This window comes from Rhea pennata, chromosome 18 (genome assembly GCF_028389875.1).
Source record: "Rhea pennata isolate bPtePen1 chromosome 18, bPtePen1.pri, whole genome shotgun sequence".
In the NCBI taxonomy this organism is placed as follows: domain Eukaryota; kingdom Metazoa; phylum Chordata; class Aves; order Rheiformes; family Rheidae; genus Rhea; species Rhea pennata.
In genome coordinates, this window is record NC_084680.1 from 6,057,736 (window position 1) to 6,084,634 (window position 26,899).

At 46.0% G+C, this 26,899-nt stretch overlaps 1 protein-coding gene across 1 annotated transcript in view; it reads right to left on the minus strand.

Annotated features, from left to right (window-relative positions):
* Positions 1 to 26,899, minus strand: part of ASTN2 (astrotactin 2) — a 410,202-nt gene that overhangs the window by 25,069 nt on the left and 358,234 nt on the right. The window contains exon 20 of the mRNA XM_062590667.1: positions 13,615 to 13,756. Coding sequence (XP_062446651.1) covers positions 13,615 to 13,756 — 142 coding nt within the window. The remainder of the gene's footprint in view (positions 1 to 13,614; positions 13,757 to 26,899) is intronic.

The window sequence follows — 26,899 nt, forward strand, 5'->3', positions numbered from 1 at the left end:
TCATCTCTACTCCCTCACGTGTTGGAGAGCTCCCAGCCCTGGGTTTGGGGTTTGCATTCCTCCTCCCAGCAAACAGGTGGGGTATTAATAATAATACAAGCAATATCTCATGCATACATAGTATGACCCACTTGGGTCCCTCTCCCTTCTGCTCCTGCAAGCCCCTCTACCTCCTCCCCTTTCTCTACACACCTCAATTTCATTATCTCTGATCTTGAGCTGCCTATTACATGCTTTTTGCCAACATAAATATTTAATCTCAGTACATTGCGCAGAAAGGCCCTTGTGGAGTTAATACTTCAACTCATGTTTCCACTTGGAAAACAATTCAGTGCGTGGCAGTGCAGCAGGTATAAACCAGGGACAGAGCTGGAAAGCTAGAGGTGGCCTGGAAGGGTTTAGGAGGCTGTGGAGAGTGAAGTGAGGGTGAAGGCTTGATGGAAAGGGCTGACCTGCAACAGGGCAGCTCTGCAGAAGCATCTACTAGGCAGGTCTGGATATGCAAGAAGAGCCATCGAGTCTTCAGCTGCAAGCTCCCACACTGGGGAGTGCAGGAACGCTCTAAATACAGGATGATGTGATACACTACCAGGAGGAAAACAAGGTGCAGCACTTTGTGGCATGTCAGCAGCTATTTAGGCTGTTCTGCTCTCTGCAGTGCCCTTCATGTTCAGGAAGGAAAGCGAAGAGCTCCAAGCTTTCTCCCACGGCCTGATTCTCCCAAGCCAACCTCTTCCGGCACAGAAGGCTAGGAGAAGAGCAAGGGAGAAGCCCTGCCTCAGGCTAGCTGAGCCCCTGCCTGGTCCCTGACACAGGCCAGAGAAATGCTGGGGTGCTGCAAACTCTGCTGCTTCCTCCCTGGACCGAAGCTTTCAGTGACTATGGCACAACAGGGAAGTGGACAAGTCAGGCTGCAGAATGATGGCAGGGCAATTGCACAAACGTGCTGGAAAACAAGCCCTCCCTAATGCCATCTATAGCACTGCCTTTTAAAATTTGGTTTTGCAGCTCAGTCTAGACAGATACACAGGCTTGATGGGTCCTCTTCTATTCCTCTCCCACCCCTCCAAACCTACAAGAGCCAACTGAAAACAAGAACAAGGCAAATATGCCCTGCACCCTTCCCACCCTGGGCAGAGCTCAGTGTTGTGCTGCAAGGACCAAATACAACAGAGTAATATTCAACAATGTGCCCTGGAAGCTGGCCAACATGACAACCGAAGGACAGTGGTGGCAGCAACTAGTATTCTTGCCCTCTTGCCTAGCTACAAGTGCTGCAAACCTCTCCAGCAAGGCACCAATGGTTGCAATGATGCAAAAAACCCTACGTGAAGGATTTGCTTTATCTGTTAGAGCATATATCAAACCTGCTGCACAACTGCCCATAAGTATGTGCATGTACAGTCACACAGATGCCCTAGTCAAACATCTCAAAGCACACACACACACACACACTCAGTTGTTTTTTAGAGCAGAGTCACAGAAAGCTGGATTTGGCCATGATTTCACCTCATACCGGAGCTGGGATAAGGGTTATGGGATAGCGGTTTTATGTTGCTGTTGGGTAACACTAAGGCATGTATTTCTGCTATTGGTATGGGAAAGGCCCCCACCAAAGAGAGGTCTCCCAGCTCTCCAGATCCAAACTGATAAATGGATATGGACTGTACACACCAGTCCTGAATTAGGTATCTTAAATTGCTAGGGTCCAGTGCTGACATAGGGCAGGACCCAAGGAGATGCAATACTGCAAAACTTAAATAAACCATAACAAACCCCCCAAACCCAGAGGGAAGAAGAGCAAGAACGAGAGAGGACAGAGAGGGTCATACGCTCCTCAGAGGCAGCCTGTCACTCAGGTAAATGCATTACAGAGTGCAGCAGCGCCGTGAAGGCTGGCTTTATTAGATTACCCAGGCAGCGCATTCTCTGCTTTCTGAAGCTCTGCGAGTGACTACGAAGAGCAAAGACGTGCAAATGTCACCCTGCCCCACTGCAATTCCTGCTGCTCCTGGTACTGGCACATGCCTCTGAACCAGTCACCAGTAAATGTTTGACCATGGATTGTTATCCCTTAGGAGCTGTGGAGAGTTTGTGAGGGGATTCTACACGCTCATCCAGCATCCTCAGCTCCCCAAGAGAAGCAGGCACTCTGTGAGTATGAAGTCTCTTGCATGGAAGATATGTACCCCTCCCGCTCCTCTGTCACCTAAAGGTTAGAAGATTGTGATGTTACAATGATGCAAAACAGAGAGAAAGAAAAGATGAAAGTATTCTAGCCCAGAAGCTGGCCCTTTTGTTTGTGGTTATGCAAAAAAAAAAAAAAAAAAAAAAATTAAGAAGTGAGGCTATTTCCATAAATGTAAGCCTGTGGGAGATGTTCAGAAGGAAGGCAAAAATAATGCCAGGGATTGCATGCTCCAGAAGTAGCTCCTGTCAATGGTGACTGTGTGCTCATGGGCTCTGCCCTGCTATGCTGTGGGTATTGTCCATCATTGGCCCATATACTCATCGGCCGGACGCACCGCTGTTGCCTAAGCCGTTTGGGCAAGTATCTGTCAGTGACCCAGCCACGAGTTCCCTGAATTTGGACTCCACTCTTCCATGTTCTCGTTAGGGTGCTGGGTCTCCACGGCTGGCATGTAGCAGAGATGGGGTCCCCCTGCCCCAACGCTTCCCCAGTCCATTGTCACTTGAACAAAGAACAACCCTCACCCTCTACATTTTTTTTAGAAACATTTAAATTATGACATAAGTTTTGGCTCTGAGGGTTTTCAGCGAAAGCCAGGGTATTTTCTTTCCCCTTTTCATAACAGAAACCATATTGCTGTATAATCAAATTTATCTCATTCCTGAAGAGCAGAGGGAAGTATGTGTGTGCACGTATGTGTGCATGTGGTGACTACGAGTGATGAGGGCATGTGTGTGGGGGGAAATCATTCTAAAGGTACTCAAGGCAAATACTTACAGCTTTGGCAATAGAAGATGGTATCAGATTTGGGCACTAGATAGTCAATACCTGCCAAACTCAGGTATTATAGTGAGGAGAACAGCACAGTAAAATGGAAGAGGAAGCTGAAAAGTAGCTCTTTGGTTACGGAGGTGGCATCTATGTGTTGGGATGGGACTCTCGTCACCACCACCAGGGATAGTGTTCCCTGCTCGAGTGACAGCACAATTCACTGCTATTAAACCACTCCCCATGCGAGGAGGCCTGTGGCTAGTGGCGTCCCCCAGGGCTCAGTACTGGGTCCCATCCTGTTCAACTTCTTCATCAATGACCTGGATGAGGGGACAGAGTGCCTCCTCAGCAAATTTGCTGATGATATCAAGCTGGGAGGAGCGGCTGATACACCTGAGGGCTGTGCTGCCATTCAGAGAGACCTGGACAGGCTGGAGAATTGAGTGGAGAGGAACCTCATGAGGTTCAACAAGGGCAAGTGCAGGGTCCTTCACCTAGAGAAAAATAACCCCAAGCACCAGTACAAGCTGGGGGCTGACCTTCTGGAGAGCAGCTCTGCAGAGAAGGACCTGGGAGTGCTGGTGGATGACAAGTTGACCACGAGCCAGCAATGTGCCCTTGTGGCCAAGAAAGCTAATGGTATCCTTGGATGCATTAGGAAGACTGTTGCCAGCAGGTCAAGGGAGGTGATCCTGCCCCTCTCCTCAGCCCTGGGGAGGCCTCATCTCGAGTACTGTCTCCAGTTCTGAGTTCCCCAGGACAAGAGAGACATGGAGCTACTGGAGAGAGTCTAGCGTAGGGCTACAAAGATGATCAGAGGGCTGGAGCATCTGCCCTAGGAGGAATGGCTGCGAAAGTTGGGCCTCTTCAGCCTGGGGAAGAGAAGACTGAGGGGGGATCTGATCAATGTCTGTAAGTACCTGAAGGGAGAGTGTCAAGGGGATGGGGACAAACTCTTTTCAGTTGTCCCATGTGACAGGACAAGAGGCAATGGGCAGAAATTGAACCACAGGAAGTTCTGCCTGAATGTGAGGGGGAATTTCTTCACTGTGAGAGTGACGGAGCACTGGCACAGGTTGCCCACAGAGGTTGTGGAGTTTCCTTCTCTGGAGATATTCAAGGCCTGCCTGGATGCAACCCTGTCTAACATGCTCTAGGTGACCCTGCTTGAGTAGGGAGGTTGGACTAGATGATCTCCAGAGGTCCCTTCCAACCTTACTGATTCTATGATTCTGTGATTTTGATCTCGTTCCCTTAGGCCTACTGATATGTCTCAACAAAATGGAAAAAACAGCACACATTACTGGAGACTCCGCACACTCTGCGCTCAGTGTGTGCTGAGCATATTTGGCTGGTATCTGCCCTGTGCTGGGCGCCTGCCTTTATCACTCTACTCCTGACTTTCTGTGGTCACATCAAGCTTCTCAGAAAGGCTGGTCTGCAACGGCAGTATCTGGGCAACAGCAGTGGGAGAGGAATGTTTCAGGCACAGTAACTGCTAGCCAGAAAGACTGTGCTAAAGTCCCTAATGGCACAGAGCCCTGCTGGAAGTCCAGAAACAGCTTGGAAGAAGAGAGAGTTGTCAACATACCCAAAGCAAGGAGGGATGTTCCAGTCAACGCACGTATTTCGTCTCCCCAAGCTCCCTGGTAACTACTATCTAGGCAGCATTCAAGAAATCTACCAACGGATGTAGCTAAGTTTTAACACATCTACTTTACAGGTGGGAAAACTCAGGAAGAAGCAGCTACTTTCAAGTTACTCACTAAATTTGAGTGTGTCCATTTTATGCTGACCTACTTTGGTACAAACTAAGCTGAAGTCAAGGGGAGCTATGGCTCCGCTCATGAAGACTTGAAGATGACGCTGGCTGGAACCCAAAACTGGAGGTGCCTGAATTCATTGGCTACTTTTACAAAAACAAAAAAGGACTTGCTCACCTACAGCACTAACATACCTTGAGGCAGGCAATGGAAGCTCTGAATTCATGAAACAGACTTCTAAAGCCTCAACACCTAACTGAGGGCGTTCTGAAAAAGTAGGCACCCTTGACAAATTGAATTTCAATTTAAATTACAAATTAAACAAAAGGCTTAAGCAGCAGCAGTTACAGCTAAGGAACTACAGGCAGTCCCCTGCCCAGCTTCTTCTCCATGATCTGAATCAGAACCTCCATGGCGGCTAGGGAAATAATATACCCCATTGACTGCAACAGGGCACAGATCAGACCCCCCAAATCAAAGACTGGACCAGTATGGAAAAACACAGATGCAACCCATTTTCCTCTAACTTCACTAATAATGATTTGAAGAGAAGAGCAAAGCAAGACGAAACAAAATAACCACACTTCTTTTTTGGAGGAAGCAATTCAAAACCCCAAGGAATAAGTAAATGGTCAATCAAGATCTATTGGAAAGTAACTGAGTTCAGTAACCCTCTGTGCAGGGGCCTCCCTCATCCAGCAGCTCCCCCATAACAAGCACCCTGCAGACTGGAAACAGATTTATCCTGCAACCTTGAGAGAGAGAGAGAACGGGTGGCAGAGCTGGAGGGGTTGCTCTGTGCTGATAAACGGTAGTGTGGCAGGACCAGGAGATGGGTGCCTACAGACGTAATGCTTTGCGTAAATGAAAGATTAAAAGAGAAATCTTCTTTTTGAAAATGCATAACAAAAAAAGGAAAAGGAAGATAACAAAGTGCTCTCTGGAAGATAAGGCTAGTAAGGAGCCTTCTGTGCCTTTGTTGTTACAAGAAAAGGATAGGGAGGGAAAGTATGCTGCAGGTGTCCTCTGAAAATAGAGTGTGACAAAACAAAAGAAAAGTTTAACTAATTTTATGGGCTTGCAGGTCATGTATGAGGTATGAACACTGCTGGGATGAGCTGGGACCCATCTTGCAGGTAAAAGCATCTAAACTTTGCTTCAGAGGGAAAGATGTGTAGGTTGTATTAGCTTGTGACTTCTCTTTTTATTTGGATCAGCACCACCTTTTGGGTCCAGTTATCTCTAGCTTTTGGGAGCTGGGGTCCCATCCATCTATAGGCACACGATGTCCGTCTGTAGACATCATGCTGAACTGCTACTGGGTGCAGGAAGGCAGTCAAAGGACGAGGCAGAAACTTCCCTCCCCAGCATCGAAGTGTTTTCCAGCAATGAATGAATGCATACGCTGCAAATCTGACCATCATTTTACAAAAACAGATAGTGCAAAGTTTGCCTGGGGTGACCCAAGACCTTTCCACCCAAAAAATGGTGCATGGTGAAGAGATAATTGTGCTAACAGATTGGCGCAACAAAATGTAGGTAGGACATTACTATGTAAGGCATCAGCTCAGATGCCAATGCCAAACTAGCCCTGCCAACCAGGGTTGTACACCATCTAATACAACCTTATTCTCTATGGGGCTTGGTAAAGCTGGTTCAAAGCCACGGGGCTGCTGAGCAAATGCGGCTGGACTGCACCTGGGCCTGAGCTGGCTCACATGCACCTTGCTTGGACCTCTCTGCATCATGTCTTGCCATAATTCAAATTCCAGGATCAGCATGGGCAGAGCTTGGTTTGGGCTGCATGCACCCCGTCAGGATAGGAGAAGGACCCAAGAGCTCTAGACGTTATGTAATACTGCCTCTTTGTGTCAAAGTCCCAGTGCTACTACCCCCTCACAACAGTTAGTGAGCATCGCCCCCATAAAATACTCGAGAGCTGCAACAACAGACCAGCAGTGCTACGCAAAGCACTTCAGCTACACACTGGCGGTAGATGGGAAATTTGAGATAACTAAGGGGCATCTCCCACTGTCCCTATTATTGTGTACAAAAGTCACTGCCAGACTGGTTTTTCTAGGGAGAAAAATAAAGAAAGAAAAGGACAAGCTGAGAATAAGAGAAGCGGGAGAGAAAGAGACATCAAACTGGTTTGCAGTGTTTTCTGGGGCATGTCTGGACTTCCTTGATGTCAACTCTCAGGTAACTGGATCCCAGACCACCTAAGCCGAAAAAAGCAATTTCTCTTCAGTGCGCTCTTTAAATGGGGCTTACGTGAAGTATCAGCAAGAACACCTCTGGAGTCTCCTCTCAGCTTCAGCCTTCAGGCACACCACTTCACTGCTCCCTGCCTCAGTTTCCACAGCTATGAAATGGTCAATGAGAACTAAACCTTTGTCCTTCTCCTGACCCATTTCTCCCCTGTAAAGTAAGGGAAACACCACTCCATTCAGCAAATTTCTTGTCCTGGAAGGGGTGGGCGGGAGTCAAACCTCAATGCTGCTGTAAAAATCAAATCAACACTCTTCTCAGCTTTCTAACCTTCAGGAAAAGGGTCCTCTACACTGTGGACAGCTGATGAAGCAAAAGAAAAGAATGCAACGCAGTAGTACAGTGCAGCTTTTCCTGGCTTTGAAGCAAATCAAAGCCGGCAACATCTGTGTTTATATTTATACTGCATCTCTTGTACTTGTTCTCCCATTAGTCAATGAGATAAGACTTGGAAAGGTCTATTTTACCAGCATTAGGTTACAACGCACTCAGAAATAAAAATATTCTTCAAGAGCATAACCATAAAGGGTTACCAAATTGGTGATGGGGAAAAAAAGGTGAAACTGCAAAGGTCCATTTGTCTACCAGCATATGAACAGGCCAGACTCCTCTTTTCACCCTGTTACCATTTCCAGGAGCAACCATATTTTCGCACTCTTCTTCAGCAGTAGTACTCCATACAACAGTCTGGCCATGCCCGCTCCTCCTCCACCCTCCCTACCAGCCTTCCTCCAGCCACCCCCAAAGGAGCAATGCAAATAAGCCTATGCAAAACTAAGCTAGACTTGAATCTCAGATGCCAGGATTTTTTAGAACAAAAACATCAAGAATGTTATTTCAATCCGGATGTTCTGAGGAAGGGTGGGGAGGAGCTGGTCATGGGGAGGCAACAAAGGCTGTTCTGTTTCGTTGTGGCACGAAGCGTAAGCAGATGCAGAGAATTTGGGGAGGATAACTTGGCCTTTCCAAAAAAATGGCAGGAGATGCTCATATGCTTGGCATGTACCAAGGAAGAAGGTTCTATTGAGGCCAGCGGAAAGGCACCTCCTGACTCGAGATCTCTCCCAGGTGCCTGAATACTAGTGGCAGAGACTAGTCTAAAGTCATAAGTAGGCTTCAGGCACAAACCCAACTTTTAGAACTGCCAGAGCAAAATGGTTGGTAGTAGCAATATTGCAGTAGCACATGGAAGCCCTGATCTGGGTCTGCAGGCTTGCCTGAGCATAGAGATAGCAAGACAGTTTCTGCCTTACTGAGCTTACAAACTAAGGAGACAGGCAAAAGATGAAGATGAAAGTGAGACAAAGTGATCTGTTTAAATCATGCTGTAGAGCAATAGCAGAGCTGGGAATAGCCTCTAGGCCCTAGACTCAAGACAGAAAGAATGATTGTCTCAGGCATGGCTTCCATATTTGTAGTCTCCTGCATAGGATTATAATGCTAATAAAAGAAATCAACACTGGAAACTGCAGTAGGAGCCCAACCTGCTTCCATGCATAGGGCTTCGTTAATATTAGCAGAAAGAGAGACTATCTATCTCCTTCCTCTGTTCCATGTAAAGACTGGCTTTGACAGTGCCAATCCACCTCCACTCTAGTGATCTGCACATAGTCCAGATGGGCCCAGGCAGCTCAGTGGTGGACTTATTTTAGCAAACAAATGCATATACAAGCCAGTCTTTGGGAAGCCTGGTTGTCAAGAAACCCTAAACTGCTGAGGAAGGAAGAGCCTGTAGTTAGAGCACAGGCCTGGGATTTAGCAAACACTTGTTCAATTCCTGACTTTCCTTTTTTGAGTTTTGGCAAGCCAGGAATGTCTGAGAAGAAACTGCAGTCATATACTGCTCGGCTGCAGGAAGCTGGAAAGCATGTGGAATAGAAGAGGTGGATCCAATGAAGCAGCACAGCTCCTGTGCACACAGGGGGCTCGGCCAAGGGCTGTAACAGATGTATTTTAACCCATGCCACTGAGCTATTTGGGATCAGTCTCTGATTGCTCCAATGCTCATTCATATGTCTTCCTGATGGAAGACCAACAATAACAATTAGTATCATATAAGGAGCAGTGGATCACTGCCAGCATTAGCAGACTCTTGAGCACCAAGGGTTTCCAATCCACTTTTTTATCCCAGCCGTGCATAAGGCAGAGGTCAATCAACATTAATCAACCTTGTTTTGGGCCAGTTCCTTTAGCACATTCAGCTTGTTGAATTGCAAACATTGTTTCTCAGTGCTACAAAGGATCCCTCCTAGTCAACTTCTTTGCCTCTTTCTTTAAACTGGCCAAAACAAGTATGTTCACTGTTGGCCAGAATCTGGTGACAGAGGCTAAGCCTGACTATGCTGGAGATGGCCTCCATGCCCACTGGAGATGAAGTCAGCTAAGCAGGCTTTGCTGGGTCTAGGCTGCAGCTGGGAGCCTTGCATTGGCATTCTGAGGCTTGATTAAATCCACTTCCATCCAATGGAAGTGCCCAATCTTCATCCCACAGAAAGTAGTTTGCACAGCACATGCTGTCCTCCCATCCTTTCAATGCTCTTCAGAAACTTGCTCTCCCAGCAGCTTTGGACTTGTTCAGGATCACTCCAGGGTAACCCTATCTGGTCCAGCAAAGGGAAAGCAAATTCAAGGCTTCTTCTCAGCAAATGAATACACTCCAAAGAAAGGCTCTGGAAGGGATCCTGATGACTTCCATATTATTTCCAGTAAATTTTGTGCTGATTCTTGGCACAAACACCGGAAATGAATAGGCTAGGTCAGGAATGTAAATAAAGTGAAACATTGGGATTTAATCTAATCTATAATTATAGTATCTGTGGTGTAGGAAAGAGAAGCTGGTGTGTTTGCACTGTAGTTCCATAGAAGAGCTGGGAGGGGGGAAGGGGTTCATCTCCTGTTCCAAAATTTTTCTTTTTGGCTCCCAGGTCTTGGTGTCTCCCCAAGTATCTGAAACAAGCGTGCTGGGCTGGCAAATCTGCTTTCCAGCAGCCGATCAGCTATAGCTCAGCAAAGAGGTGTCCTGAGGCGCTCAGGGAACGACTGGGTAAGAAGTTGAGATAGTGAGATGGGCTGAAGGGTTTGGAAGGCTGCAGGATGCACAAGGAAAGCTCATGTCCCAGCAGTAGAGATTGGTTGGGTTTGCAGGGGAGGTGGAGGGGTTAGAGCCATGAGCCATGTAAGCTCAGTCCTCCAGCCAGAATTTGGCCTCTGAGACAGCATGAGCCTTTTCTCTTGACTGGCACTTGGTGCTCAGCACATCATGAATTGCCTGTCTCAGCACGCTGCTTCCTAGCTCCCAAAGCATCAGTCTGATTGGCATTAACTGCTCTTCTGGCTGGCTGCCTCAGCACCAGCTGAGGAATGCACAGACATGCAGACTTCTCTCCCTCTGCTTTCCTGACTCCATCCTCAGTGGGGGCTCTTCCAGACCAACCTGGGAGAGAGCTGGATGGATTGCCTCTGCTCCAGCAGAGCTCACAGGAGAATCCTCTCTCCTGTGACACATTTTGCCATGATTATAAGCCTTTTATTTCTTCAGAGCTTAAACTAAATTTGCTAGTCTTCAAAGACTATCCACATCTCCTACATATGTATTAATGTAATTTCAGGGTGAGTCACACACATGGGCACCTGTGCCTGACAGGTCAACATGAGCGTCCATGTGAGCATATGGAGCACACACATCTTTGTTGTTGTGAACTACCTTCCCTTTGAAAAACCTCCATGCAGGGACTAACAACCCCAATGTACTACAGGAAGGGGGGGGGGTGAAAAAAAAAGAGGCCAGTCGGCTCCATATTTTCATTCAACTGAAACTGCAAAGGACAAAGAAATTAGTTCTCCTTTTGTTAGTTTATATTTTGAAATTTCAGAAGTCTCAAGAGCAGAGAAATCAATCAGACTTTGTTTGTTTGTTTATTTGAAGAGCATTTTCTGGTTTCGTTTTCTATACTCAAGCCCAGCTTTGATCTCAGGCTGGTAATATGCCAAATGATTGGCCAACAGCAGAGTGTAATTGCTGTAGATACCGCAGAAGAAAAGGCACAGGATGTCAGACACAGTCACAGCACAGGAGACTTCCACGATCTCGCAGTCTCCTCTTTGGGCTTGTGGGATAGTCTCAGACTACTGAACAAGCAAAAGCATTTGCTTTTGAAGAGCACTGATGCTGCACGGGGCCTATGTGTTCACCTAACAGGCTAGACAAAAATGCAGAGTCCTGCTGTTTTGCCTTAATCAAGATTATACCCAGGTCAGAACCTTCCAAGATAGCTATTTTTCCGCAGAAACAAACGAAACAAGCAGAAGAAATTCAATTTAAAAAATGACCCTGTGCCCGTGTTTCTGTTGTTGTTATGTCCACACGGGTTCAGAACAGAGTGTTAGCCTCACATTTCACTGTTCTGGCTTCCTTCATGCTGTGTCGCAACTGTATGGACATCTGAACAGAGGAATATTTAATATGTGTGTTTATGTATCTGGAAACTCACAGATGCTAAGTAAACACGTGCTTGCTAGGTCCAAAGTTGGAGCAAATGTGTGTGTGTGCTGCATATATATGCATGCACAGTAGCGTAAGAAAACATGCTCAGTAGTAGGTGTATCACTCCACGTACACGTGCTTGGGAACATAAGCACCGATGCTGAGGAGTGTGCATCCCACAGTGTGTGCACATTTTTGCATCTCCTGGAGAGCAGGTCCAGGACTCCCAGATGTCACATGAACATGTCCCCACACACGTGCACATGAGTGCGCACAGTCCTGGGAAGCGTGTGCCCAGCCCTGTGAGCACACGCGAAGGGAGGGAGCCTACCCGGCTCCTCGCTGTCGGTCCACAGCTCCCTGATGCCAGTGCATTGATGCCTGCTGGCTCCCCCAAGAAGGTTCTGTGGCTCTCCTGAAGACACCTACAGAAAGCGGGAGGTGCCCGAGTGGCCTCCAAGGCATGAGGCATTGCCAGCCTCTGCTCCAGGCCTGACCCGAAGCTGCACAGTGGAGGCTGACTTTGGCCAAAGGGATGACAAAACACCGGACAAAGCTCGGCGCCTTCCACCCAAGGTTCTCCAAGCCCTTTATAGACATCACGAATCAGATCATGGAGCCCCTAAAGAGATGGGTGAGTGCAATTATCCCTGCCCAGCAGATGGGGAAGACGATCTGGCAGTGCAGACTGTCAAAGAGCCAGATCTTCTGGCTCCCCACACATTGCGTTCACCTCAGCTTCGGTCTCCCCAGCAAGCGGAGCGGCGCTTCCCTTGCCCAGCGTCCTGGCAGCTGCACCCTGCACCGCTGATAGCTCACAACTGACCAGTTTTATGGGAGATGGATTATTAGCAAGCTCTGTGGTTGTTCCAGACTTTCCCTGGCACCTTTTCAGAGCAACTTAGTTTGCAGCAATATTAATAATTATATTTATGCGTTATATATATTTAACAAGAAAATATTTAAAATGATTAAATGGCAAGAGGTATCACTTGGAGCCCACTCCTGGACGCAGCTCTGCTCCAGAGACGTGTAATAACGGCTTTTCCCTCTTTGGAGGCTGTCAACATACTTAACTGGGGGGTGGTGGAAGGGGAGGCGAAGGGAAAGTATTAATCAAGATCTTAAAAAGTTCTCGCTGACAGACCATTTGCCAGCTCTCACTTTAATTGCCTTTGTGGTCCCATAAAGAGTTTCATTACTCACTACAAAATGTGTTTTAATTATTACAGTCACTCTGACATTAAGCCCTGAGTGTTTCTGTCTTGCTTACTCTCTCTCTTTCTCCTTCCTGCCTTTTGCTCCTCTCACTTTTTTTTCCCCCTCTTACTCTCCTGACTCGTGTCAGCCCCTACAAGACACAGCGGATGCCAGGTCTAAAAAGCACAGCGGGATGAAGAGGGGTGTAAAGACGGAAGCAGGGACTCAGGCGATCAGAGACTGCGAAGGTCTGCAGGATTTTTAAGCTGTCCTTCAGAAGAGGAGGTTGAAGAACCCTGACCTCTCCCAAGTATACCGTAGGGAAATTTAATGCTTAGATGCTGAAATAGTCCCGCTGCTTTAGGCACAAATTACTCAGCAGTATTTGAACAGAAAATCCAATCTCTTGTTCTCAAAAAAGTTATCAGAGCTGCTTCAGGAGAGTCAAGTGAACGAGACCGTCAGCGCAAGTGTGACCAAGCATTATCAAGTGGCAAGATGACAGGCAGCTGTATTTGGTGTCCCTCTAAGCTGATATGTGTCCTACTAATGTATACAGGAGCTTAGTAACCAGCACCTAGCATAGAGGGCTCAGGACACATTTCACATCTGGCTGCTTTGCTCCCTCAATCCCAGCATGCGTGGGCCTGGAAGCCCATCATAGTGAAGATGTGGGTTATTCCAGCAGGGTATCCCACAGAGCCACAGTGCCTCCAGTGATGTACTGGCAGACACTGGTTTGCCATTTCATTAGTCAAGCCTAACACCCAAAGCAACAAAAGAGTCTCATCATTTGTACAGTGTCTGGTATAAAAAAGTGCAGACCAAACCAAGGCCCTTAGGCACTACTGTAAGAGAAAAGCTAATAACAATAAATTAATAGCACTAGAGATTCCCTCTTGCCCCCCAGCACCTTCCCATAGGCCTCTCCTTACTTGTACAGACCATCTGGTTCCAGGCACTTGAAAATGACTGAATAGAGGCTGGTTTCAGGGACGTCTCCATGGCTCCTACCCGCTGCCACACAGGAGGTTGCAAGGCCAGAAAGCAAATCATCTGCAAAGCTCAAGGATTCTCCTGGAGAGCAGAGAGAAGAGCAAGACTGAAACATTAATACAGATGTAAACTCTTGCCGACCATTTAAAGAATAACGCAGAAACACCACTACGCAGCAAAGTTAAGGGCAAAAAACAGTCTACTTGGCTGTGGCTGGTAGGAATTACCCCAAGTCTATAAGGAGAATATTGCCTATGGACAACGTACAAAGCAAGTAGAAAACACACTCGAGTCATCAGTCACAACAGTGATCCATAGCAGAAAGACGAGGGGCCTACACCAGCAAGCCAAAAGCAGACAGCATGAAGTCATAGCTTGGACAGTGGAGCAGTGCGTTCATCGAGTATATAGGCAAAATGTGGACTCACTTCCAGGACAGCTGACAAGCCAACTGCAAACACTACATGCGGGACCTGCATCCAAGAATGGGCTCCATGGCTGCTCTTCGAGCTGACTGTTGCAATGACCATAGTTCAGCTGCACAGAAGGACTCTCACTTTTCAAGGGTTTTTAAAAATATTTAAATTTTTAAAAAAGCTGAAAGACTTTTGTTTTTTGTCTGTTTTACAAAGCTTATTTAACACTTAGCTTGTGACATAGCTGAAACTGAAAATGTCCCACTAATTAAGCTTTTGAGACCTGATTATCTCCTGTTTTGCCCACGTGCCTCACTGTACTGGGGAAGGGTCTCCACCAGGTAGGTCTCATTGCTTTCCATTTCCATTTTGCATCAATGTTACTGAAGGCCCAAGATGCCACCAAGTGATACAAAACCAGACCAGCGGCTCTAATTGTACCCTCACTCACACAGATGGGAATCAGAGGAGTCTGCTGCAGTTGATAGAGTTATGCTGGTATAAGTCAACCTGGATGCAGATTGCTGTGCAGGGTACCTTGTGCATGTGTAAATGTCAAGACACTACAGAAGGGAGAATTCCTTTGTCAGTACTTTTCTTTATTTTTCTAAAAGTAAAACTGACTGAGAACTACTGCAATGAAACACAATTCTAGATTCCTGATATATAGTGTAAGAAATAACCCATTGGTATAATCAATACAGAACACCTAATTGTGTGGGCTGATTACCCAGGTAGAAAAAAAAAAAAAAAAAAAAAAAAAAAAAAACTCCCCTTCAACCACCCCAAACCACATTTGTGTCTTGTCTCAAAATTCAAAATTCAATAACAAATGTCCCCCTTGGCTACAGAAAAGAGCAGCAATAAATTCTTTTCCTCCCTAAAGGAATCCAAGTCTTAATTATTCATTTTAATGCTCCCAGCACGACTTGTTCTTTCCAAACTTTTTTTCAGGCAGCTCTGTCACTAGTCTCCATAGCTTAACCTAGTTACGAGACATGGGTCTGTACCAAACTCCAAGCCAATTCAACAGGCAGGTTTGGTTGGCAGCCGTAAAATCACTGCTTGAACTTCGGAAGCATTGTACGGCCTTGAGTAAGTCCCTCAGCTCTGGGTTTATGATTTAAACAAACAAACAAAAACCTTTTGGCTTTTACTTGGCTATTGCTCTTTTCCAGCTTTCATTTCTGCCCTTTTTTGTACAACGTATAATTGGACTGTGGAACTCCCTGTCACAAGAAGTCATTGAGAACAAAGACACTGCTACGACTCAAAAACAAGATGAATCACAAACACATAACGTAGACGTAGGAACAGTCTGTGTTATCAGTCTTTGGAGAGAGCTTTTAAAACCTTCTTCAAGCCTCAAGCAACTTCTATTTTGACCAGGCAAAAGGACAGATTACTCCGTGGTTGCCTGCTGTGGGGACCTCACGCGTTTCTCCAGAGCACTCAGAACTAGCTGCAACAGGAGGCAGTGCAGACAGCCCCTGGGTCAACCCTGCCTGGCAACTCCTCTGTCACTACTGAAGATGTTGGGGTTCATTTCAGTTTATTGTGTTTTAGTTATTGCACTTTCTTCACTTGCTTTCCTACTTCACTTGGACCTTGCTCTTTGCAAGCGGGCGCCATACATCTCTGAGCAGATGCCAGGCAGCCCCAGTCGTAGGTGTTCATTTGCACTGGGATCAACACTGACCTTTCCCCACTACACCTCTGTTACTTATTTAGAGCTGTGGCAGCTGAGCTGAAGTGTTCCCCGTTGCCACAAGGCAGATGTGTTCCTCGGGGAGAACTGGCACGTGGTTTGGCCTGAGGTGACGTGGGACGCGCTGCAAGGACCCTGTGTGTGAGCATGTGTGTGTCAATACCGCAGTACACAGTGTTTGGGCATACTACTTGTTCTTGTATGCTAGAGAGCCAATGCTCTCCTGGCTTATGACACTTCCTCGTTACCAGTTTGAAATGCTGTTTTGCAGTTGCAGAATTTTAGAGAAATTCAGTTGTGTCTAGCTGCTGACTTCTCAAATAACCTCTACCTGGAGGGAGACAACAGGGTAAAAATAACATTTTCATTAAAGAGATCATGGAGGTCATTAACTACCACATAGGGAACCTCACAAGCCAAGGAAGAGGAATAGTATCAGTTCCCAAGTCCTTTTCAACCTTTTCTCAGGACATTTATTTTAGCATTAGAAAACACAAAACAAATTAAAACAGAAAAACTGGTCCCAGTCACTAAAGCATTACCATATATCATACAGTCAAGAAGACAGAGATTAACAACAGGCCCTGGTACACAGATCCCTTTTCCTCGTTCAGCCCAGCTGGCAAGGCACAAGCATCTCCATGTTTCTGCAGTTACCTTCTCACATGCCTCATGTCAGGGAAGGTGAGATGAGCCATGGCTTGCTGTCAAGGCTAAGGCAAGCATGCTGGGGTGAATTTTGGAAGAACATATCACCCACCCAAGTACCGAACTACAAGGTGAAACTTTACGTCACGCGCAGCACATTGTGAGAATGTTGGATGGCACCTTTTCTGAAAGTCTGGTCCCCCCCAAAACTAAACTGTTTACCTGACCCACTCACTCAGTACCTAGGTTACCAATACCTCGCTAACTTTGACAATTAACCCTAATTTCAATCATCTCTTCTGTTAACAAGAGATTTGCCTTTCACAAGCGAATTTGAGGACCCTCAAGATGGCCACGTGCAGCGAAGTCGTGTTAAACACAGCTCTCCGCAGTTCCAGTCTTGTCAGTGAGCCTGAAACCGCATCTTGCACCCAAAGCTGAACAGCTGCCTCAGGTCCTGCTCAACAGCAGCTCTGGGGAAACACAAGCAGAGCTGCAGCTATCCCAGGTAATATCCTGCTGAACATGCCCTTGCTGCAGTCCTCTGGTCCAGAATGTGCTTATGGCACATACGTAAGCAGGCTGGAAATTTACGGAGTGACGTTTGCCAGGGTCTCTTGACAGCTGATATAACAGCTTAGGGAGGTGTGCTATGTCCCCTTCCCTTCAGTTCAGGCTCAGAGTGGCATGGCCCTTATTTTTTCCCCAAGGGACTGCAGAAATCACTGTTTCAGATGTCATTTTGCTGCAGCCAGACATCTAATCATCAACTTGGTCTCACTGACCTCCCAAAAACTTCTGCTCTCCGGCTAGTTTACTAGAGAGCCATGCATGCTTCTTTCACTGGACCTGCAGAGCCAAGCTGCAAGGCGTAGGCCAGTGGCTGGGATGGAGACAGAATTGCAGCCAGGCTGAAGGAAAGAGCAGTTCAAGTTCAGAGAGCTGGCACGTGGGCTGCTGAAGCTGGCTACAGACTCCTCCCTCCCCACCACACACGGAGGACCAAGATCGAGGGACAGCATCAGGGCATTGAGACACAGCCAACAGAGCCTGCAAGGCAGAGGGAAAATAACCACCACCACCATCCAAACACATCTGAACAGGAAACATCCTCAGAAATTATCCATTCTAGAAAACTGGCACGGAGATAGCATGTGAGCTGGCAGAGGCACTGGGGGGATGGACCACAAAGAAAGGCAGAAGGCTGCACATCTGACCCTGCATCAGAACTGAGTAGCACTTCACAGAACTAGACACTCTTCAGCTAATCTTAAGCAAAACTCTGATGCCCACAGAAGGCGCCATACCCAGACCCTTTGCCTGCCCCAGAAAGGCGCTCACATCATGCTAAACGTATATGTGTGGTTGACAGACAAGCTAGCAAGAGAATGCGTCTGTCTAAGGCCCTCCTGACTTTCCTACTGGTGTAGGGAGGGATAGGTGAGGGAAACTGGAGGGAAGTCGGCATTGGTGAACAGAGCATTTCAGATTGGAAATGTAAACAGAACTAGCAAGAGAGAAAGAGCAGGAAATTCAGACCCAGAACAAATCCCTTCTTGGCACTATGCTTTAGGACACTAGCAGTCCCCTTGATTTCTCCAACTGTCCCCCCAGGACACAGCACAGTTATGGTTTTTGATTTTTTCTTTCAAGTCCTAAAGAAAATGGCTGTTGGGAAGTATTCTTTTGCTCTGTGGAGTGGCTGTGCCATAACCACTTTAACGCAAGGCACCTATTGCTTGGCTGCTACAGTGGACTGGGGAACTCCTAGTTCTGCATCCCTAGGATGTGGGGCTGTACGAAGTGCTGGAAGGGAGGACAGGGACTGAATCTTTGCAGCTGCAGAAAGAGGAAATTATGAACTAACGGAGATAAAGACAATGACTAGTGTCAAATGAACTAGCTGGGCAGAGAGACTGTGATGAGCAATGGTGCAGGACCAAGGGGGAGATTTGGACTTGCAGTCTATAGGTACCAGGAATATCAGTCAGGCTGTCTACGCAGGGAGAAGGAGAGATGGGACAAGAAAGGAAAATGCAGGGCTGAGACAGGGAGTGCAAAGGGTGAGGCTAGGACTTGTACGGAGACTGGAAGCAAGATGGAAAACATGCACAACCACTGATTTAAACTGTATGTTAAAATCGCACAGAAAACTGTCCTTAAGGTACTCACAAGCTTTGGAGTGCTTGGCTTTGCAACCTTAATCATGTTTTCTTAGTGTAGTTTTGAAGGGAGAAGAGCAAGCTTTCAACGAATAATGCCCTTAAACACAGGAGTGTCTGTGTCACACGATGGTCTGGCTCTGCCACGGAGTTCAATGGGACTTGCTTCAGCTGTGGAGCGCACTAGGAGGAAATGAAGCTCACAGGGTTTGCCAAGTGATGTCAATTTGGGTTAGGCCAAAACCCTTGCAATAAAATGCCTACAGCGAAAGCGTGCTTTGTGTTCAACACTGAGCCTCTGGTGAACTTTCCTCTTTCACTGGCCCTGCTACACTGGAATGAAAGCAAAGAGCTTGTCACCAAGGTAGCAAAATCGATGCTAGCAAAGGTGCTGAAACCTCAGCCCTAAGGCTGGGAGTATTTCTGCACCTGTGTAAGCAGCAGTGAGATTGTTGCTGGTGCCAGACTGCATGGACTGTGGAGCAAACGTGGGGCCAGGTGAGGGATGCCCTCGGGACGAACCGACTACCCCAAGCTGCCTGTCAATCTGCAGCATATGCAAGCAGCTGCTCTTCTGTGCCCCTCCCAGGTGACTTTTTTTTTGCCTCTCTCACAAAGTGTATTTTTCTTCAGTCTGTGATACTCTGAAAGCAGCTGAAACGAATTTTTCTAAGCTTTGCCTAGGACCAGAGAAGAACAATTCAATCATCTCTGTATTTAGACTGGGAACTTGTCAGTCGGATATAACTAAGGCAGTGGGTGTATTTGCTGGCATTGCAAGAGGATGACAGACCACGAACACAGTCCTACCAGTAACAGTGGTGCTAGGCTGTTGTATCCTGCAGCAGTAGAGAAATACTGACCTAACTGCACAGGGCCTGGTGACAGCTCAGTTGGAGGGTACTATATAGTGCTGGTCTGTGTTCATGAAACAAGTACCAAAACTGCAAAAGCAGGAAATAAAGACACATAGCAGAACAATGAAAGGCACGAGGAGTTTACCGGGCAAGTGGAGATAAAGAAAAAAGAAAAGGCCAAGCACAGATACATTACTTTCTGAATACATCAACAGAGCAGGCACTCAGATGGAAAATAAATATTTAGGCTAATGGGCAGTAATGGCACAAGAAAGTAAGATGGATATGAATAAATGGTGCACTCCTGAGAAGGGCAAATAAACTAACAATCTTTTAAGATGGAGCTGATCATTTTATGAAAGGCATTATATGGATAAGTAGCTTGTGATGGAAAGCAAAGAAGATTCTCTTTCCCGTCTAGACCTGTGTTCTCACAAGCTCCCGCCAGCAAATATAAAGAAGGATTTTAGCCTCCCAAAGCAGCCCTGAAGCACAGACCTTCTAGATTGCTATAGTATCTTTGCTCACATTATTAAATTTCAGAAAGAATCCAAAGGTTCCCTGCAGAGTAAATGATAGCTAAGTACATCATCTCTGTGGAGTAGGAGATATTTTATTGACCAGACAGCCATCTGTGTCCTTCATTAATAGTAATAAATAATTGATGTCATGCTAAATAAAGCAATAAGCTGTTACAGATATCAAGGACAAATGACCAGCTCCTGTGAGGATGCCTCACCTGTGTTCACTTCTCCGTGGCAACAAATCCAAATCAGAGATGAACATCACTATGGTAAGTGCTGTACTCAACAAAGATGCTACCTGCTCCATGCTGATGACAGGGTACTACTGCCCTGCAATAGGATGCTGACACTCCTAATTGCATGCTGCATACTCACAAGACTCTCTTGCCACTAACTTCCATGCCACTGCCTTCCCACGCCAGGTAGGCCAATGGTATTTTGGGTTGCAGTAGGAAGACTGTTGCCAGCAGGTCGAGGGAGGTGATCCTGCCCCTCTCCTCAGCCCTGGGGAGGCCTCATCTCAAGTACTGTCTCCAGTTCTGGGCTCCCCAGGACAAGAGAGACATGGAGCTACTGGAGAGAGTCCAGCGTAGGGCTACAAAGATGATCAGAGGGCTGGAGCATCTGCCCTATGAGGAGCGGCTGCGAGAGCTGGGCCCCTCTTCAGCCTGGGGAAGAGAAGATTGAGGGGGGATCTGATCAATGTCTGTAAGTACCTGAAGGGAGGGTGTCAAGGGGATGGGGACAAACTCTTTTCAGTTGTCTCATGTGACAGGACAAGAGGCAATGGGCAGAAATTGAACCACAGGAAGTTCCACCCGAACGTGAGGGGGAATTTCTTCACTGTGAGAGTGACGGAGCACTGGAACAGGTTGCCCACAGAGGTTGTGGAGTCTCCATCTCTGGAGATATTCAAGGCCCGCCTGGATGCAATCCTGTCTAACATGCTCTAGGCAACCCTGCTTGAGTAGGGAGGTTGGACTAGATGATCTCCAGAGGTCCCTTCCTACCTTACTGATTCTATGATTCTATGGTTGGTCTGCTCCAAACCATCCAACTTCCCAGGCAGCTTTTGAAAATCAATCCCTGCTTTAGCAAGCCCTGCCACAAAGATGGCATGGGCTTTCTCCATGGGGCATTTCCGTTTGCTTTCCAGTGCAACATCTCACTAGTGCCTTGTACTGTTCTGCAGGCAGAGTTTGGAGTTTGGCAAACTTCCTCTTTTCGGTTTTGTAAGTTTGTATCTCACATTTACTCCAGTGTCACCATGAGTCAGAGCTCTCCCTAAAAACAGAGGAAAATAACAGCTCATCTGGAACTCGCAAGCGGTTTATCTGTAGTCGATCAAGCTTTGCAAACCTGTGCTGGGTAAGGCCAGCACCAGACTTGACCAAGGAGTGTAGGTCAATTCGCTACTGATGGCCCTGGGAGAGCCCCCAGGAACTTTAACTCAGCAAGATTTCCCAGAGGGGGAACTCAATCTGATGTCCCACCTGGTGGAAGACACCCCAGGCTCAGCAGATTGTCTGCAAAACTGAACTGACGACCTGGTCTAAAGCGAGCAAATTTCTAGTCATATGGGGCTGTATTCAGACTGCCAACCGTGACACATACCATGGGCCAGAAGAAGGACGGAGGAATTAAAACGGACAGGAGCAGGCTCAGCCACTCACTGTCAGCATCTATCAGTGTTACATCTATCTCTCTCCTTCCACTGCGAAATGTGCCAGTGCTCAGCAGTCATGGATAGCACACAGGATGAATCACTTATTAGCTTTGACTCCTGCTGAAGACAACAGCATTAAAAAGCTGAGCTCAACTAGACTAAACAAGAGAGCTAGGTCAGGAGATTCCTCTAAGTTAGAAGAGGAAAGGTCCTTTTGGATCTTCAAGTGAGCTTCCCAGGGCTGAGAGCAGCAAAGGCAAAGCCCAGACAGCACAAAACAAAGAAGAAATGAAGAGAGGGGAGACCTCTCTGCCGTGACTTTGCCACCGAGATTCCTAGAAAGAGCAAGAGGAAAGTATGAAGACACCAACGTCTTTCAGTCTTGACATCTTCTTTACTAGACTAGATTAAACCAATCCTGCAGCGTTACCAGTCACTTTCTTCTGATTGTGGTTTTCTCTCTCCGTCTTTCTCCCTCTTGCTTTTTTTCAGCCTGTTTTTAATTTACTCTTGTGGCATCTCTGACTGTGACCTCATTCTGGTACTTAGGAAAAAAAAGAGAGAGAGTGTCCTTTAAAAAAGAAATGAAAAAAATCATATTTTATTTAGCTTGGTTGGTTTTGAAGCTTTAGCAGAAGAAAGATTAACCTTTTCTGCCTAACTTAATGAAAACAAGGAGAAAGTCTGTATGGATAAATAAATATCTGTGTGGGTATGGAGCAGGCACGATCGTGTTACAGCCCCGGTGGAGCTGTAATGGGGAACAGGCGCGTTCCTGCACAGCGGCTCCCAATTCCCTATCCATTTTCAAGGAAAGAAAAACAGAGTAGAATGTCAGAGGCCCAAGTGGGCATAAATGAGGAAGCCCAGGGAAGGCAGATGGGGCCCAGTGAGGACTTCCGTCCCCAGCAGTGACCTTCAGAGCAATGCCAGGAAAGCAGATGGAAAAGGAGGCTTTACTCCACTTTGCTCTTGCCAGGTTTTGTTTCTGAAATCAGAAAACAAATGGCATGCTGCGGCCTCCAAATTTGTCACGTTTTGGGGGTCTTCCTCACAGCCTCTTCTTCCTCCAGGGCTATGCCTCCAAGGAGCTGAGGTTCAAAGGAGGGTTGCGAGCAGAAGGCCTGTTCCAGCTTTTTGGAACAATAGATGGGGAGCACAGGCTTGCAGAGCTGTCCCTCTGGAACAAGGTTATACCTGGTTGTAACGTGTCTGATCTGGTTCTTGGTGGGGGTAAGCAGTGAAAGGTGGTTTGTCTTGGAGATGACGGGGTGATTTAAATTAGTGTAACATAACTTCAGGCGACAGAGCTGTTTTGATTTACATTAGCAGATGGTCTGTCTCACTGCCTAAGAGATCATTAAAAGCAAACTGTCCCCACTGATCCTGGTGGAAGGATGTCAAAACCTCTTCCCCCAGATAGCTTGCCAAATTATAAAAGAAATAAAAAGACCTAGTTCTTATTGAAAAATCTTCTGCCCACATTCCAGGAGTACCCATACATCTTGGTCTCCCTTGTTAGATGGAGCAGGTGTAGGTCCCACTCCTAGGTGAAAAGCCTGTAGTCTACAAAATCATTTCTTTGTTGTGACTTTTCTTAAACACAATCCAGGAATCCTTCTGGCAAGACACAGGTAGTCTAGGTTGAAACTAGATATGGAAAAGCTAATAATTATTCCATGCAACTTTGGGCACAGTTTGTGTCCCACTTGCTAACTTACACAACAGAGCCAGTAGCAACAATTCACTGAACGACTCGTCACCTCGGCTGGTTAAGCTATGAATTTTGGAGGGAACTTGTTTTGTACACATATATGGTCTATATGCTACTAGATATATTTGTAACAAAGAAAGCTTCTCCTATGGCCTTCCCAGTTCCTCTGCATTTGTAAATGAATAAACTTTCAAGAGTAATATTTTAGTTGAGCTAAGAGCAGTAGCTGCATTTTAGTGCTACCGAAGTCCCTTGACTGTGCTGCTGCTCTCCAGGGCTAGAACTTGCTGCAGACAAAGTGATAAACAGAACTGAAGGATAGGCTGTCTTGCACTACTCTTACCAAGAGCAGCCAGTTGAGAAGGAGGAAATGGTCTTCTAAATGGTTCTAAAATCATGATACATAAGACTAATCATGAGGGTATACTTCTTTTAGGGTCATTAGCAGGACTCCTTGCTATTTCATCTGAGCTCCCCATACATGCTGCTTATGACAGATCTTCCAGAGTCAATATGCAAGACCTTGCACAAACTGCTTCAACTCATGTAAAAATGCATTGCCTCCCCCATCTCCCCCAAGGCAGCATGCTGCTGGAGGGCAGTGGGAATTAATGCATTTCATTTTGTGCTGTAAGCCCTCCAGTATTTCTCAGGGTTCAATGGGTTGCTAAGGATCAACCATAGCCAGACACAAGCTGAGTCTGCTATGCTTGGAGCCATCTAGACATGAGCCAATTCCAATCTCAAAGTCACATTATTCACATTAGCATTGTGGAGAGTCTAAGTGAATGTATCTATTCCCTTGGAGTTAGTTTTGGATTTCGTGTCACATTAACACAGTTACCTGATTTCAAGGCGAAGTGAGACTCCCTTTGTGCTATGAGTTCTGCAGACATACAGCAAACACATGAACTCTGTCCTCAGATACTTTTGCTCTGGCAGAAGATCCTGTCCATCACCACAGATCTTGTTCCCACCCTCATTCTTGCTTTTCTTTCATTTTTAGATTCCTTTAAATTAGAGGTTTCTGAACAATGGACTAGTGATTCTGACCGCAGGTAGTCCCTGAGGTCCATGGTCAGCACTCTGCAGCTGATCCAGGGACTGCCTGGAGCCTTATGTTCAAAAGGAATACCACCAGCCTTGCTACAGCCCCAGAACCACTATTCTACCACATAAACTGATGTATCAGATGTTTCACAGAAGACAACAAAACCAGCACCATATATAATCTCTTTCTTAAGTGCACAAAGCTGCTTCTCTGTTGTGGTTCTTAAGAAGAAGTAAGGGTTTGCAAGCCACTGTCCTAAAATGCCTCCCAAATTTTGGATGCAAAGATGACCCCAAGTAACTGGGCTACACCAGCCCAGAACATTGTATGGTTCAATCTGCTGCTGGGATTAAGATGCCTATCTTGAAATGGTGAAACACTTTGGAAGGTAATCCAGGGATCCTTCCTAAATAAAGGCCAAGGACTAGGTGACTCTGGTCAGTCCAAGTGGGCCCTAGTGATGTTCCCACCCTTTGTCTGACATACTAACTTGCCTAATTAATACACAATCCTCCTAACCTGCTTAGTACACTTTCGTCTACCAAGAAAACAGGAGAGACCTGCGAAACAGTGGGTACAGGTCTTCATTTCCAGCCCTACTGAGTGGTCTATTACCTTTATTTTCAGCTTTCTATGACCAAGCACTCAGGCAGTTTAAACCCCCACAGAATCACACTGATTGACTTACACTCATTTGAGATTAAGTCTTTAGAGAGGTCTTGCACACACATGCACCCAGACACACACACATACATACAGAGCCTCAAATACCAAACTAGCAGGAGGGGGAAATAACACTTCTTAGGAAGAAACTCAGTGTGAAATTAATCTCTAAAAACATGAGTAACTCATCAAATCAAGTTACTGAAAACCTTCGCCAAAAAGCTATCAGTTGTCCTGTGCTTCACTTCCCCTTGCACTTTTTTGGGGAAGTGAAATTTCTGGAGCTCTGTGAGATCACAAAATTACTTCTATATCACCACCGTTTCCTTCCCCTCCTCCTGGTCCCCTCTTACACTTCATGGCTCAGTACTGGACCATAAACCAGAATTCATTACTGGCAATTACATCTAATTTAAACAAACTATTCTTCATTTGGTCCCGTTTATTCTAAGTAGAGGCAATATGTGCAGATGCTGACGTTTGTGGAGAATTAGTGATAAGACTTTGGACCAGGATATTCAGAGAGGCTCAGCACACACAACCACAGACAGATCTGCAGCCTGTTGGTCAATGAACATTTATAACGATTGGTTCTGATGGAGAACCTGCATGGAAGCAGGCCTCTTACTTGCCTCAATATGCAGTTTTGAACATTTGACAATGTGGGGGCAGATCCTCAGTTCATGAAATCTCCTGTAGCTCCCTTGAAGTCAATGGAACAATAACAATTTACACTAGCTGAATTTCTGCATCCTGGCTGTGAGCTATTTGGAACAACTACACCATAATGATTATTACAGATACTTCGAATCAGTTGTCTAAGATGGATGGGAGAATACCATTGTACATGAAAATACAGACGGGGTTTGCTATGATTTCCAAAGAATTATTGAGCCATATCTTGCAAACATTTACACATGTTTAGCTTTATTCATGTGAGTTGTTCCATTCCACTCATTTGCCACATAAACTAATGCACATGTTTGCAGGACTAAGGTTAAACCTTGTGCAAACATAGCAAGTTCTTAACATTTTTGTAGGTATGTTCACTTAGCTTAGATTCAGACTAGAAAGTATGTTATTTCATTATTTTTCTTTTCATAAACTTCTATTAATCCAATCAGGTATGACAGGAGAAGTCAAGTGTGGTATCATCACAAAAATCGAGAAAAGAAGCAAATATCTGAGCAAACTCAGAAGATAAAAACAGTCAGGACTAACACATGCAAGAGTTGATGTCAGTTCTTGAACAAGGAATTACCTGGATTACTAGAACACATTCATAAGTTCCTTAACACAGATAATTAATCATTCACTTATTGATTTCCTCATAATGAATGTAACATTTTTCTTTACAGTTCTGACTCATTAGAAGACACAAGTCAGTGAAATGAAGAAAGAGCTGTGAATCTCTTGACCAGTAAGAGTCTAGTTCATCATCAGTACATCCATCATCACATCAACAATTACTCTACCCTTTCCACCAGGAACACAAAGCAAGACTATCTCCTGCACCACAGTACAGTCCTGCTGCTCATAAGAACAGCACACGATCTCTAATTTCCTTAAATTGAGTTGGTTTTGTTTGTCTGAAGACAAAACATATTTCAACAAGGCACCTGACATCTAAAAACCGCAGTGCACTTCATGAAGACCATTAATGCTTTCTGACAGTGTGGCAGCATTTACATTCCTCAATCAAGATGTGAGCAATACACATCTACATAGCAGAAGGCTACAATGTTAGGAGAGGATGCAGGCAAAGGAGCAGGGACACAAAGAAAGGAAATTACTTTTTCAAGATCATGCAGTAGG